General features: G+C 35.4%; 1 protein-coding gene across 2 annotated transcripts; it reads left to right on the top strand.

Moving 5' to 3' along the window:
- The first annotated feature begins 6,108 nt into the window (after positions 1-6,108).
- On the top strand, positions 6,109-14,737 carry LOC107776019 (long chain acyl-CoA synthetase 8). 2 transcript variants are annotated; one of them, XM_016595829.2, is made up of 12 exons: positions 6,109-6,237; positions 7,380-7,978; positions 8,072-8,152; positions 8,254-8,514; positions 9,048-9,179; positions 9,273-9,446; positions 9,566-9,795; positions 9,969-10,086; positions 12,439-12,570; positions 12,659-12,793; positions 13,123-13,329; positions 14,223-14,737. In XM_016595829.2, exons 2-12 carry the CDS (start codon positions 7,439-7,441, stop codon positions 14,385-14,387), a joined length of 2,175 nt encoding a protein of 724 aa, XP_016451315.1. In that variant the 5' UTR covers positions 6,109-6,237; positions 7,380-7,438; the 3' UTR covers positions 14,388-14,737. The 2 variants fall into 2 exon arrangements, with proteins under 2 accessions (XP_016451315.1, XP_075079548.1); XM_075223447.1 differs by lacking the exon at positions 6,109-6,237 and adding an exon at positions 6,270-6,398.
- Positions 14,738-15,859: the final 1,122 nt, after the last annotated feature.

Raw genomic sequence — 15,859 nt, 5'->3', positions numbered from 1 at the left:
GATATACCGAATAACAAATGAGATTAATATAAAGGTGTTTGATTCTAATCAAAATTAAACGACGAAACAGTTTGATTTGAACGAATCAAAACTTGACAACTTCAAGAAATTTAAATTTGAAATCCGTTCCACGTTGCAAAATTACGGGGCATTTGCATCTATACCCGTTTTTTGTGTCACATTTTAACTTGTGTCCGCTTTGTAAAAAAAATTGCAAGCGTACCTGTTTTTTCACATAACTTTAGCATACGAGGCTGAAGTAGTAAAGATAATCACGCAAAACTTCAGCATTCTAGTAGCCGGCCCTGAAGTTCAGCTCTAAAGCTGAAGTTTTTGTGTTGTAACTGGAAACTTCAGCTCTAGAGTTAAAGTTTTATTTTATAAGTTTTTGTTTAGTAACCAGTTATAAAATAAAAACTTCAGCTCTAGAGCTGAAGTTTTTGCACATAGGGATTTGCCTTCCTTTTTTTGGTTTTTCTTTTTCCCTCACCTTTACGTATGCCCTGCAATATCTAGTCTAGTACGCAAACACTGTAAAGTTCCTCCCCAGTTCATATTTCGAAAAAATAAGCTACGTACTCTTTATATTAATGTATGAAAATGTACTGTATTTCTGTGCTTAAGTCAATCCATTGATAATTTAAATAGATGTGCGGTTGAAACAACACGTAAATTCAAGTGGTCATAAAATAACAGAGGCTTTGATGAGTTTAAGAAGTAAAAACCGTTACATGTATGGATTCGATGGAATCAGATTGTAGAAGAAGAAAAAAGAAAATGAAAGAGAAGAAGAGGAGGAGAAAGGAAGCTGAAGTTTTTTAACAAGCGGGTACAAGTTAAAAGTTTAAAAAAAATAGATATAGATTAAATGGGGTCGATCAAATAGGGTTCCCGTGCATTTTAACAAAAATTACTTATGCAATTATTATTTAATTCGTCGCGACTTACGTTTTTGCAAGAGAGGCGTTAGTTGTTGAATTTCGAACAGAGGGAACCTTCTCTTTCTAGAAGCCCGTTTGGATATAAGATTTTTTTTCGAAATCATCGTTAATAAATTTTTTAATTTTCACTTGAAGATATATTTTGGAATTTCAAAAAGCTATTTTCCAAAATTTTTACTTAGATCACTCACAAAACTTAAAAAATAATCTAAAATTATATTTGTGTCTAAACACAATTCTAATTTTTAAATATCATTTTCAGTTAATTTTTTTTTTAAATACTTTTTTTGAAATTTTACAATTTTTATGTCCAAACGCCCACTAGATCTGGCAGCCAAAACGGCGCCATAGGGACAATTCCGACTACCAAACGGCGTTGTTCCATTAATTAATTCCAACAATAGAGGTGTGTGCAAAAATGAAAGAATGACGGCCACGTGGTCCAATTTATTGCCTGGAATAAATTCGGGTACGGGGACTTTTAGCGGGTGCCAGTACCTTATTCCCCTGCTTTTAAGAATTGTCAAATTGGCATCAATTCCCAAGGATTTTGGATTTTTCGTATTTCATATTAATGCTCCGACTGATTTAAATTCGCTTTACATAAGTTTATTTTTTCAAAAATCACTCTCTATCATAATTGTTTTTCTAAAATACATGTTAAATCATAAGACCATGTACAGGGAGCTGGTGCTCCTGTGCCGAAAGATAAAAAAAAGGTTGGTGACATGACAACAGGGGAATCGGCGATTAAAACCTCGGTGAATGGCGGCCATAATTATAACAGCCCTAAAATAGTGAAATTTCTTGTCGAATAAGTTCTGATTCTTATAAAAGGCGTAATAATTTGGGCACTATTCTGAAACATTTAGTCAAGGGCGAATAAATTATAGATATTCATTCCACTTCCGCGTAACTTTTGGTAGTTATATTTATTCCAATTAGGGGCGGATCTACGTTAGGGCGAGGAGGTTACCGGAATTCATTAGTTTCGGTAGTTATATTTGTTTGTTTCGAAACTTTTTGGCTTTTATATCGAATGAATATTATACACCTATAACAACATTTGACTTTTAAATATTTTTTTGCTGTTATAGATAAAACTTATCCAAAAAATAATTTTTTTTTTTTTAATGTTACATATAAAAGATAAGAAATTTTTTCAAATTTAAAATCTCAGAAGATATGCTTGTTTCACTAGGTATATATTGAAGAAACCTAATGCATTATTAATAAATTCATTAACTAGACGTACAAATATTTAAACTCTAAGGCACACATTCTAAAGATACTAGGAAAATAAATTCTTTCAAGATTTGGAAGAACTTTGTAATTGTAGCTCTTAGATTTCATTCTTTTACTACGGATATAATGCTTGAGTTGACGAAAATTCGTGTCTAAATTTCAGCAAAAAGATATCCAGTCAAATCTTGTGTCTTATGCAAGATAGAAATTTTGTTCAATGAAAAAGATTATGTGTATATTTTTAGAATTGTTATTAGTAATCTTAGAAATTCTATATAGCTGATATAGAGGGATAATTTTACAAAGAGCGTTCTACTATAAATATGGTTGTTGTTGTTGTAGAGATGTAAAATATAAATAGGTAAAAAACTGTTATAGAGAGGTAAAACATAATTTAAAAAATCGGTTATAAGAAAAACTTAATTTTTATAGTGAATGACTGTTATACAAGGATGTTGTTATAGAGAAGTCTGATTGTATATCTATATTTACTACGAGGACCCCTTAAATATTTTATGCGCCCCCTAAAATCACAAAATTTGGATAGAGGAGTTGGTTTGTAGAAGAGGCTAAGTATCTACACTCGCTTGATGACCCAAGTCCGAATCTTATAACTTGTACTCCTTCCGTTCCAGTTTATATGAACCTATTTTGTTTTTGGTCCGTTCCAAAAAGAATGACCTTTTTAAAAATTTGGAAACAATTTAGCTTAAACTTCCAATTTTACTATTAATAAGAAGCTTTTATAATCACACAAATACTTTTATCCTATTTCTGACATATTTAGAACCACAAATTTTAAAAGTCTTCATTTTTTCTTAAATTTTATGTCCAATTAAATAAATTTACATAAATTAAAACGGAGAGAGTACATTTTTATTTTATTTTTAAAGTAGTGCTGCCGTGATATTCAACTGATCCGAAGCTACTCCAATATATTCGAGGGCTCTTGGCTCCTGCTCCCTCACTTTAACCAAAGCTTCTTTTGTATTTTTAAATAAATAATTTCTAAGTACGGAGTAAATTTATTTATTTTTATTTAGAAAATTAAAGTACTCCATTTTCGTTGTTAAAGCATTAGCACCAGTAACGCGGTTGCCGATCAATTGCTTTACGAAAGCAAAAGTTTTGCACTAACTGCCCTTTGACTACGTCCTTAAATGAACATAAGGCCACATACTTTTTATTTCTCACTTTCTTCCCCCAAACTTTCCTCAACATTCATTGCCTTCCTACTTTTGAAATTAAGTGTAGATAAGTTACTTTATTCAATTACACGATGCAGTTAGTTCCAATCGCTTAGCACAATGGTTGACATTTTTAATCCTTAAGTATGAAGCTCTTGACCAATTGCAAGTTCGACTTTCAAGTTAGACTTAATTTTCTTTTAATATTTGTCCAAGTGATACATTTTCTATCACAAATTTTTGTTGATACATTTTCTATCACATATTTGTTCTCGTAGAAATTAACCTTTATATAATAACTTATTAGAAGACAATACAATTTTTATTTTATTGATTTTCTTTCAAATTTTGTTTGTTATGCTATTATGCAAAAGCCAAAGCTACTATTGCATAATATTGTACAAGCACCAAGGGCTGTGGTAAGGTGATAAAATAGGCGGAGTTATATTATCTACTGGTTCGGAGCCCATTAGCTTTTACTTTGATTTTATATTTTATTAAGAAATTTATTAAATACAACAACAACAACATACTCAGTATTATCCCACACTGTAGGGTCTGGGGAGGATAGTCTGTACGCAGACCTTACCCCTACTTTGTGATGATAGAGAGGTTGTTTCCAATAGATCAGTGGCTCAAGAAAACATAAGCTCCACATTAATGAAAATGTAGACACGAAGGGACAGAACCAAAATATAAAAGCATAATAAAAACATTAAGATAGTAAGATGATCAACAATGAAAGAAAATAACGGTTAGTCATAAAAACCTACTACCAACAGAAAGCAAAACCGCGTGCCAGTACTACTGTTATGAACACTCTAGACTACCTACTTTACTACCATAATCCTTGACCTTTATACTTTCCTATCAAGTGTCATGTCCTCGGCCAGCTTAAGTTGCGTCGTGTCTTGCCTAATCGCCTCTCCTCACCTCTTCGTTGGCCTACCTCTACCTCTCCGTAGGCCCTTAAATGTCAACCTCTCACACCTCCTCAACGGGGCATCTGTGCTCTTTCCCCTCACATGACCAAACCACATAGGTCACGCTTCCCACATCTTGTCTCAATAGGGGCCACGCCCACCTTGTCGCGAATAACCTCATTTTTGATCCTATTTAACCTGGTGTGCCCGTACTTCCATCTCAACATCCTCATCTATGTTGACTTCATCTTTTGGACATGAGCGATCTTAACGGGCCAACACTCTGTCCCATACCCTATAGAACTTACCCTTAAGTTTTGGTGGCACATTCATGTCACACAAAACACCGGAAACGAGTCTTCATTCCATCCATCTCTCCCCAATTCGATATGTGATATCTTTATCAATCTCCCCATCCCCCTGAATAATAGACCCAAGGTACTTAAAACTACCTCTCCTAGGAATGATCTGCGAGTCCAGCCTCATCTCCCCTTCCCATCCTCGAGTCTCGCCACTGAACTTATACTTCAAGTATTCTGTCTTAATTCTGCTCAACTTGAAAGCTTTAGATTCCAAGGTCTGCCTCCATATCTCTAATTGTGCGTTCACACCGTCTCGCGCGTCGTCAATAAATACAATATCATCTGCAAATAGCATGCACCACGACACCTCCTATTGGATGTGGCGCGTCAGTATGTCCATCGTCAGAGTAAACAAAAAAGGGCTGAGTGCCAACCCTTGATGCAACCCCTTCATAGCCGGAAAATGGTCTGAGTTCCCACCCACCGTCCTCACTCGGGTTTTTACTCCATCATACATGTTCTTAATCAACCTAACGTAGGCAATAAGTACACCTCTAGCCTCCAAATATCTCCACAAAATCTCCATCGGAACTTTATTGTATGCCTTTTTTAAGTCAATGAACACCATATACAAGTCCTTCTTTCTCTCCCTATATTGCTCCATCAATATCAAGGTGGATGGCTTCTGTTGTCGAACGCCCCAACATAAACCCAAACTGGTTCTCGAAAATAGATACACTCCTCCTCACCCTTATCTCTACCACTTTCTTCAAGACTTTCGTAGTATGACTATGCAGCTTGATAACCTGATAGTTATTGTAATTTTGGATATCACGAATTTATTAATTAAATAGAATCTTATATTTTTAGTCGCTCTAAAAAATAATACTCCAAATGATAAAATGTATATATTTTTTATTTATGTGTATCATAACATATACTCCATCCATTCACTTTTAATAGTCCATTTTTTACTTTACACGCTCCTTAAACAATAATAATTGTAGTATATATTTTACCATATAGCCCCTAATAACTATAATATTTCAAAAAGTCTCAAGAAATAATTTGGGGAATGAGTAGTTAATAATAAGAGTAAAATAGAAAAATAATTGTGTTTCTCTTGATTTGCTAAAATGTACAAGTAAAAGTAAAAATGTATTTTTGGTATAGTGGACAAGTAAAATTGAATGGAGGGAGTAATATATATTTTATGTACTTTTTGGCTAGCAAATATAATAATTTCGATCGATCGACCAATTGTCTATTTTGCCCTTAATTAAAACAAGTTATGAGTTCGATAATAAGTTAAAAACTCGGTATCCTCACACCGCCTTTGGACGGTAAGCACTTTCACCCTTATTCTAGAAGTTTGGAGTTGGAGCTATGAGAATAAAGTCACCTAGAGAACTTTCATTGATGTTCAGGGGTTTGAATTTCAAAGTATAAAAAATTACCGGCCCTATAGAGCAAATACAGGAATAGTTTGCTTGCAATCTACACTATATATAATTCAACGCCTGCGGATTGGCATACGTTGTTCTAGAAAGTTGACGCTCATTGCATGACCGAGCCTTTTTCTCACCAACATAAGTGAGTTTCACTCGAACTTCCCCAATCCATAACACGTTCCCTCTAGGTAACTCTCTGCTTAATTTTTCCAATTTCACTATTTAATAGTACAATAATTTGTAAGTTCGATCTAGATCGCATGATTTTGAGCTCTACAATTTGCTGATTGTTTTCATTTCAGTGAATTGATTTATCCACTTGTAACTTTTGAGCTGTTTATTTTCACAAGTAATGATTTGTTCCTTTTTTTCTTTTCTATATTTGTGATTGGATTTAAGCTATATATAGTGATTGCTCTTTTGTATATTCGTGATTGGATTTAGCTAAAACAGTGGCTGTGTAAAGATGTTTTACACTGTCAGGTCATTCGTTCTTATAATTCGATAATTTCATTTATTTGATTGTTAAATAATCTAGTTAAGGTCAGCCCTATTCGCGGGGTTCTGGAATGGGCTTGACCACATTGGGTCTGATGTATTACCTTGCATGATTTATTTTTTGTATGTGATTATTAAATAACCAATATTGTAAAAAAATCTTTATACTGTCTGCATATAAAATGTTACCACATTTGAGTGTTTTTTATTGTTGTTACCGGGTTAGAGTTGAGAAAATTTCAATATTCCCCCGTGATTTATTTTTTCGTTTGAGTACGAAGTATTTTTGGGATTCTCAATGGTGAAATATTCAGGGATAATGCAGACGGTTGAGGGACTATTTAGTGTTAATGGGTGGTCAATATGGGCAATGGTGTTTGGACTTTTCATTTTCAAACATGTCTTGTTTGCTTCTAGAAACTGAAAAGAATAGTTTGTACATGACTTTTCTCTAATAACATCCAGAGGGCTAAGATTAATGAGTTAGAGGCTGAGGATTCAGTGTTGTGATACTGTGTTTTGGGCCATTATTTTGGGGAGTTCTCTCCATTTGTAAGTTCACTTTTTTGTTGTTTCCTAGTATTCGTGGTGATTATATTATAGATCTCGATTTGTGATATGAGAATCTTTTCTTGCATCTATGGGTTCAAGTCTTTGGCCATTCCTTTCAGTGTATACTTTAGGGCAAAGGATGCCATATTCATTCCATTATTAGGTTTAGGTTCAGGGGCACTCCTTTCTTGGCCTTTCGTTGGCCGAATGCCTTGTTAATTTTATCCTATGTTTTGTTCAGATTAAAGTCAATATTACTGATCTATGTATCATGTCTTAGGTATCGGTTTGTTCTTTTAAGAAGTCACTTCAGAAACATAGAACTGTGTGGCATATAAGATGGAAGATTCTGAGGGAAGCAACCCATATATGAGTACAATGGAGAGACTGGCCAGCAATGATTATATCTCCAACTTCAAAAGTTCTGGGGTTGCTGGTGCAGTTATTATTGCCATTATTATACCAATATTACTGTCCATGGTACTAATGGGGAAGAAAAAGGGGAAACAGAGAGGAGTTCCGGTTCAAGTTGGTGGCGACGCTGGTCTTGCAATGCGCAATGCTAAGTCAGCCGGATTAGTTGAAGTTCCTTGGGAAGGGGCTGCAACTGTGGCAGCTCTATTTGAGCAGTCTTGTAAAAAATATTCTAGTGAACGCTGTCTTGGAACTAGAAAACTAGTTAGCAGGGACTTTGTAACTGCAAGTGATGGAAGGAAGTTTGAGAAACTTCACTTGGGGGAGTATCAGTGGGAGAGTTATGGACAAGTATTTGATCGTGCTTGCAACTTTGCCTCTGGTCTTGTTAAGTTGGGTCATGATGTGGAGACTCGTGCTGCTATCTTCGCAGAAAGTCGTGCGGAGTGGCTCATTGCCTTTCAGGTATTCAAGTAGTATGCTAAACCAGTCCCTTATCTCTGTGTTCTTAATTACCGCGAGATCCAACAGTTTTCATGATCAAATTATTTTATTCAGGGATGCTTCCGGCAGAACATTACTGTTGTTACCATTTATGCTTCTTTGGGCGATGATGCACTTATATATTCACTCAATGAGGTGGGGCTGCTTTATTTTTTAGTCTGTGTATGCATTGTTTCTTCATCTATTCGAAGCGTCATACGACGTGATGATTTGAATTCATCTGTGGCCATTGGCAGACTCAAGCATCTACGTTGATATGTGATGCCAAGCAACTGAAAAAGTTGGCTGCTGTTAGTTCTAGCCTGGAAACCATCAAGAATGTCATCTATTTTGAGGACGAGACAGTGACAGATTCCACAAATATTGGCAGCTGGAGGGTGTCATCTTTCTCAGAAATTGAAAATCTGGGTAAAAATGGTTCTATTCAGCCAAGGCTGCCTGTCAAGAAAGATACTGCTGTGATCATGTATACCAGTGGAAGTACAGGCTTACCTAAGGTTTGACCCCACTTTCTATTAATTCATTTTTTCCGATGTGCATGCAAGAAAAAAAAATATAGCTGTTGAGTATGCTTTTAGATGGTTCTCGTGGGATGTTTCTTATAGCTTCCCTAGTGGCTGAAACATTCTTGTTATTTAAGGGTTAAGATAACTTAAGCTGATAATAAACTTATGGGATTGTGAATCCATTTAGCTTTGATCAATGCACTGATAATTTGTTAATTCAAAAAGTTATCCAGGATGAGATGTCATCGGATCATGCTACAGAAGATCCAAGACATCAAGAGAAAGAAAAACAGAGTACTTTGATTTTGGCTTACTGTAACTTATCCACACTCATAGTCCAGATTGTACTGTGCCTTCCTCGATGTCTATCCCTCCACTGATGCTTGTTGTCTATTTTACTTTTGGCTTAAACCAACTGGCTTTTTGTGTATTTTATCCTTTTCATTAGGAAAAGGAGTACTGCTCTTAACTTATCCATAAAAAGGAGTACTGCTCTTAATTATTCTTTTATCTATGTCCTATAGGGTGTTATGATAACTCATGGCAACATTGTAGCCACTGCAGCTGGTGTTATGAGTGTGATTCCAAAAATTGGAAGCAGTGATGTCTATTTGGCTTACCTCCCTTTAGCTCACGTCTTTGAGTTGGCTGCTGAGGTAATTCCTTAGGAGTTTATCTTTAATTTGCTTCATTGTGTTTTACCTATAAAATGAAGATTAGTGCAGTTCTAAGTGATTCTTGTTCTGCAGACTGTAATGCTGACTGCAGGTGCTTCCATTGGTTATGGCTCAGCTCTCACATTGACAGATACTTCTAACAAAATCAAGAAGGGGACCCAGGGAGATGCTACAGCTTTAAAGCCTACATTAATGGCAGCAGTTCCAGCCATTCTGGATCGTGTTAGGGATGGTGTTATGAAGAAGGTTATCACAGTACCTTCCATTCTTTAGATCTCAATGAGAAAGAGCATACTTAGTTTAGTATAGGGCTTCAAAAGATTCAATGGGGATTAACCTTTTGTTTATATTTTTCGTGACTCTAGGTTGAGGAGAAGGGAGGTTCTGCTAAGAAACTTTTCAACATTGCCTTTAAGCGTCGATTGGCTGCTATCGAAGGTAGCTGGTTTGGAGCTTGGGGTCTAGAGAAACAAATATGGGATATAGTTATATTTAAAAAGGTAAGGGCAGTGCTTGGAGGAGAAATTCGTTTCATGCTCTGCGGTGGTGCTCCTCTGTCAGGAGATACTCAAAGATTTATCAACATCTGTATGGGGTAATTCTTCTCACTCCTAATGATGGATTGTATATTTTCTGAATAGGTTCTACATGCTTGCAAAGATAAGTTTGCTTTCTTTTTAGCTCAATAACTGCTCTTAGTATGGCCGTATGTTTTTCCAAATGTGGCAAGTCTTTTTAACTTTAGAAATTTACGAACACTTACTGCAGAGCTCCTATTGGTCAAGGGTATGGACTAACGGAGACATTTGCTGGAGCTGCTTTCTCTGAGTGGGATGATCCTTCTGTTGGGCGTGTTGGTCCACCTCTTCCTTGTAGCTACATAAAGGTATGGTTACTTTGTTGTCAAAAATCGATTTGAGAGCACCAGCTGCATTCAGTCATTTATGAAAAATCTTTGTGAAACTATGTTAGGTAATTGTTTTGAATAGATACTACTTGGGAAGTCTTACAGCAAAAAAAAAAAAAAAAAAAACCCTTAATATGTCATTTAATTTCATCTGTTAGTTTCTACCTTTTCCTTCTGTTTATATTGCTTGACAATCTTAAGATCTTCCCAGGTTTTAAATGATGCCATACTTTTGGTGTGCTTTTACCGTAAGAATTTGAAGATAATTTTATCAATCTTCGCCAAATTTCTGGCAAAATAACCTGTGCTTTGATTCTATAACTTCATAGTCATCTGTGGAGAAGAGAAAAAAGAAACTGCTAATAAGCCATACAAAAAAGTTAGTGATTTAGAAATGTACAAGACATATTTCTGTTTCTTAACCTCCTTATTTTTATTTTTCTCTTCTTTCTTAACTTTTGATTTTTCTGAGAAACAACAAACCAGACAAGGAAAAGGCATAACAAGGGAGAAAAACCAGGAGAAACTAAAGAGGACATTGCTATTGCGCCTTTCATACACCAAACAGTACATGTTTCTGTAAAATACTCCACTTGGCCGGCGCACACCAGCGTAAATATCCCACTACAATGATCCCAACTGTCGACTCTGCAAAGAACATCCCTTCAACCACTGAGTCCTAAAGCCTTGCCCACTCCCTCCATCCGAAGTTTTGAGTACATCAACTTTTTGTTGCCTTCTGAGTTCGGATCATTTTCCTAGGCTACCTTTAGTGCCTTCAGCCTATTACTATCTTTCCTGAGACAGCAGTACTGCTAACCCGTGTGATACTGAAAAGGTTATCTATTTAGTACTCGTATGATGCTGAAAATGTTATCTATTTAGTAGTTGCTCTGTCCTTATTTATATAACAGTGTTTTTATATTAAAACAACCAATAATGTTGACACTAGTTCTCTATTAATTCTATTATTCATACAATTTTCACAAGCTTCAAGATTCAAATTAACTTAACTGTATCGATTTAAACTCCATCAACCTAACTTCTCAGCCATCACTTTAATTTTTAATTAGTATTTGGGAATACAAAAGTCAAAATAATAGTCTACTCTTATAATCGATGAAGTGGCGGCTTATATATTGGAGGGATGAAGTATTTTAGTTCTTCTGCAGCACCTTCTTGGTTCTGATTGTTGATGCTTGATAGAACTACCTCAGTTTGTTAGAAACAAAACCGGGAAAAAAGTACTCCATGTGTTTAGTTCTTTTTTTCAACGTAAATAAAAGCTAAACTGATTAGCGCCGTGTTTTCATGGTTGATAAGTTGAATCTGGAACCCAACTTAAACTGGTCGACCACTCCGAAATGGCTTAATTTAGGGTCCTTACAAGGTTATTAAATTACTTTCCACTAGGCCCCTTGGAGAGGGTCATTGCGTGTTGGATAATTGTTCAACAGAGGAAATTTTCTAGGTTTGCTTTTGACAACTAGGCACAGATGGGAGCGTTGGCTGTTTTTCCATGAACATGAGATAGTGGTTCCATTGGCTCTTCATGGGAGCTATATATTTCACAATAAAGCTGAGTATTCGTGCTACCTTTATATTAAGATCGTATCAACTAGTTTTTGATAGTGGCTAATTTCAAAGCTTTGCCTCTACTTTTCCTGTTTGTAGTATTTATATATTATAAATACACACCAGCTCTGACAATGCACTGCATCAACGTGGAACCTAATGTGGCAGTTAAGAAATTTCTGTGAAGTTCAAATTTGGGCCATTTTCTCATATCAATATGCGCTGTATATAGTTTTTTTGGTACTCTGTTGGAAGAATTTTGGAACATCTTAACAAATCAATTTAGTCTTAGTTGTTTGGGGGGAAAATATATTCTCATGTTCCAAGTAAGATCTTATGCATAGTTGTTCCAAGAACTTAATTAACACATACACTTAGCTTGTTAGATGGTTAAGGCATACACTTTGGCAGTCCTTCCAATGTCGTTGAATCTTCGGATGGCTTATAGTTTATAAGATCGGCTATTGCTTTCACACAGTTTCTCCGAAAATTTGCTTTCAATGAAGTTTCAAGTTTCAAATGTTGTCAGAGGGGTTTTCCTGTCTGGAGACTTCTATGGTAGCCTATTAAAGGGAGTACACCAATGGATAAAACTAGCTTCAATCAGACATTATAGCAAGAAAGTGATAGTGGCTGTTCCCATTTCTGTATTTTTTTTCCTGATGCTGGTTTATTTGCTAAATACAAAGGAGTTAGCTGTTTTTTGTGTTACTACATGTGGGTTTCTTACTTGAAGCCTTGTGTTAAACCATGCAGCTTGTTACCTGGGAAGAAGGAGGTTACACAATAGCTGACAAGCCTATGCCTCGGGGAGAAGTAGTTGTTGGTGGGTGCAGCATTACTGCTGGTTACTTCAACAATGAGGCCAAAACCAATGAGGTTTATAAGGTAGTTTTGACTTGTGAGATTTTGCTTATACAAATAGAGGAATTCTGTATATTGCAAAATTTATACGTTGCTAATATCTCTGATACAGGTTGATGAAAGAGGCATGCGCTGGTTCTACACTGGTGACATTGGAAGGTTTCATCCTGATGGATGCCTTGAAATTATTGATAGAAAGAAAGATATTGTTAAGCTTCAGCACGGGGAGTATATCTCACTTGGAAAGGTATTCACAATTTCTTTTATTCACACGGAATCTGATGTTTCCCTTAGCAGCATAACCAGTTCCTAGTTGATTCGTCGCTTCATCCTATGATTGGATATGATATTCGAGTTTTGGTGTGTAACTTAGCCTTCTTCCATTCATGATCATGAAACTGTACAATACGTGGCAGAAGCGGAGACGAAAAACATGTATCATACATGGGCCTTTTCTTTTTCTGTTATTGTGGGCTCTTAATGAGTTTCTGGTTCCCATTTATCTCCTCCTATTTATTTTTATCCTTAGGTCTTGACTTTGGGCAATAACCAGATAAATTGATGCTCAACTCACAGGTTGAGGCAGCACTTCTATCAAGCAATTATGTGGAGAGCATAATGGTTTATGCGGACCCCTTCCACAATTATTGTGTAGCTTTAGTTGTCCCTTCACGCCAGGTGCTTGAGAAATGGGCCCAGGAAAATGGCATCCAGCACAAGGATTTTTCCGAACTGTGCGACAAAGGAGAAGCAGTCAACGAGATCAAGCAATCGCTTTCAAAGGTTTGTTTCCTTTCCATGGAATCAATTTGTAATCACTGTAATGTATTAATTTGGAGAAAGTATTGGCCTTTCTTTATTCTGAAAATGCATTATGTATGATAAATGAGTGTTATGCTGACTGTGGATAACATGAAAGGAATATGATGACAATTCGGCGAAGTTTTGAAATGCTAAACAAAACAAAACACGTTTCCTCCAAATTTTGGTGCTAGTCTCAAAGTCCCTTCCCCATCGCTCCCGAGTAAAGTGATGAATAGTATAGTAGAATCAATTGCTAACTTTAAAAGGAATCCAAATGTGTGTATATGTTAAAAAGAACAGAAAAGTGGGAAGAGAATCGAAGAAAATAACAAGAAAAAACTTATAGAAAACATCAAAAAGAAATAGAAAAATAAATGTTTTAACTTGAACAAAAAGAAAGAAATAACGGACCTTTACCACCTCTTGCTCTCCCTTACTAACCATATTCCAGCCATTACTGATTACCATTTCAGCCCTGACAAGTAACCCAGAGTTCAGACCCTGCCACAATGGCTCACCTTGCCTTCCCCTCTATGGAATTAAATTCCCCTTGTTTGGTTGTGATGATATTCCATCTCTCAGAAGTAAAAATTATCCTTGCTCTTGTTTCCGTAGAATATCCAAGCTAATTAAGAAGTTAAGGCTGCCAGCCTCTGCTGCTGATCTATTCTGGGCTGTGCAAATAATGAGTGAAATTTTTCTGCCAACAGCAGTTTACCTCTGTTCTCATGTAAGTAATAAGGTGTGTGTATATGTGTGTGAGAGATAGAGTCTCTTATTGAGCAGGGTGAAAGGGGGTGAATGGATGTCTATGTCAAAATTATTTTCCTCGTATGTTGGAAGTTTTGGTTTTATAAACGACTGATATGCAGGTAGCAAAAGCTGCAAAATTGGACAAGTTTGAGCTTCCTGCAAAGATCAAGTTAATACCAGAGTCTTGGACTCCCGAGTCTGGATTGGTTACTGCAGCTCTGAAATTGAAGCGAGAACCCCTGAAGGCTCGATATAAGAATGAGCTAGAAAAGATGTATCAGTGAATTATTTTACTTCCCTGCCAAGTGATGCTCCATTTTGCAGATTTATATATCTGTTGGCAGTTAAACAATGGTCCTTTCCAAGATAAGCACAAGTTTTCCTGTTGAAGCGCAATTACTCGGTCTCATTTTGCTGTTGTATTAATGTCAAAGCTACTTATGCATCTTGTCCATATGCTTGTTCCTTTAAGGAATGAGGTATACTGGATTTTGTACCAAGCGTAAAAAGGCAAAACTCACCAGATTCAAATTTTGCAGCAGGAAAGCTTGGTAAAGTTATTTGTTGTATTGAGTGGATTGAGCTTCTCAGAGGTTAATTAAAATCTGTTCCCTCTATCAGTTAGAGGTATAAAGTAGTCTCTTTGTTTGTTAATCATATCTCAGATAGAAGCAAATTTAGTTATTTGTTTGCATTCTCTGAAGAATTTCTTAGTGTAGAACCATCTAAAATCATTTTAATTAACCTCTAATTTATCCCCCCCCCCCCCAATACATCCATTTAAACGTAGAGGTTAAACAAATAGATCGATTTTATCCTTGGAGCCAATTTAAACGTTGATCATGAAATGTGCATCTAGGCTTGCTTTTCCTTGTTCCATCTTAAATCATCTTGATTTTTTCCTATCAAACAAAGTAGGGCATATTCGATCTTGTTATCTTTTATAATAAAGTGTTTTGAGGCTCTTTAACTTGTTTGATATTAATTTTCTTTTGATTTTGTAAGGGAAATATATAAGCTTTCAGTATTGATGGTAGAATACCATTCACTTTTTAGTATTATCATTGTATTTATCTGCGAGGCTAATCATTTTGCTCTAAACTCAAATGACTATAAAGGGTAAGTGCAATGGCCTAATGATATAATCAAAAGTAAAGTTCAAATTAAATTTTAATAACCTTCTAATCATTATTTTCGATTGATCTCTCTCCTCTCTTATTCACTATAAGTATTAGTACCCGCGCGGATGCGCGGACACTAATCATGTTAAATATTTAAGTTATTTGGATTGTATGTAAATAATCTTAAAATTTACACTTTCTCAGTAAATATAGATAATCATTTGATATTAACTACATGAAAAAAATTAACCAGTTCTTCTATTTTTCTTTTTTGATACTATTCTTGCTGGTATCATTGGATCCTAAAAATAGTCAGCAAAATAATAACTCATATTTATGGCAAAACAATCAAATGTTGAGACAATGAATGGTTCTTTGGATAAGACTTAACTCTTTTACTACTACTTGAACTCTTATTTGGTGTGTTGATATTTCTTAAAAAATATTTTTTTCTTAAAATTTCAGTTTCTAAAACTTTATTTTTCAATAATAATTATTTTTATAATAATATAATTGAAAATATTATTCTTAATTCAAAACTCATTTTAGTTGGCTATCTAAAAATATAAAAAATTCTTTAGCTAGTGATTTTTTTTTTACTCCATTTTGATATTTGACATTAACCATGTTAAATA

The sequence above is a fragment of the Nicotiana tabacum genome, chromosome 10 (genome assembly GCF_000715075.1).
Source record: "Nicotiana tabacum cultivar K326 chromosome 10, ASM71507v2, whole genome shotgun sequence".
Lineage (NCBI taxonomy): Eukaryota > Viridiplantae > Streptophyta > Magnoliopsida > Solanales > Solanaceae > Nicotiana > Nicotiana tabacum.
Note: the sequence above shows the minus strand (reverse complement) of the source record. Positions and strands in the feature narration are given on the sequence as shown.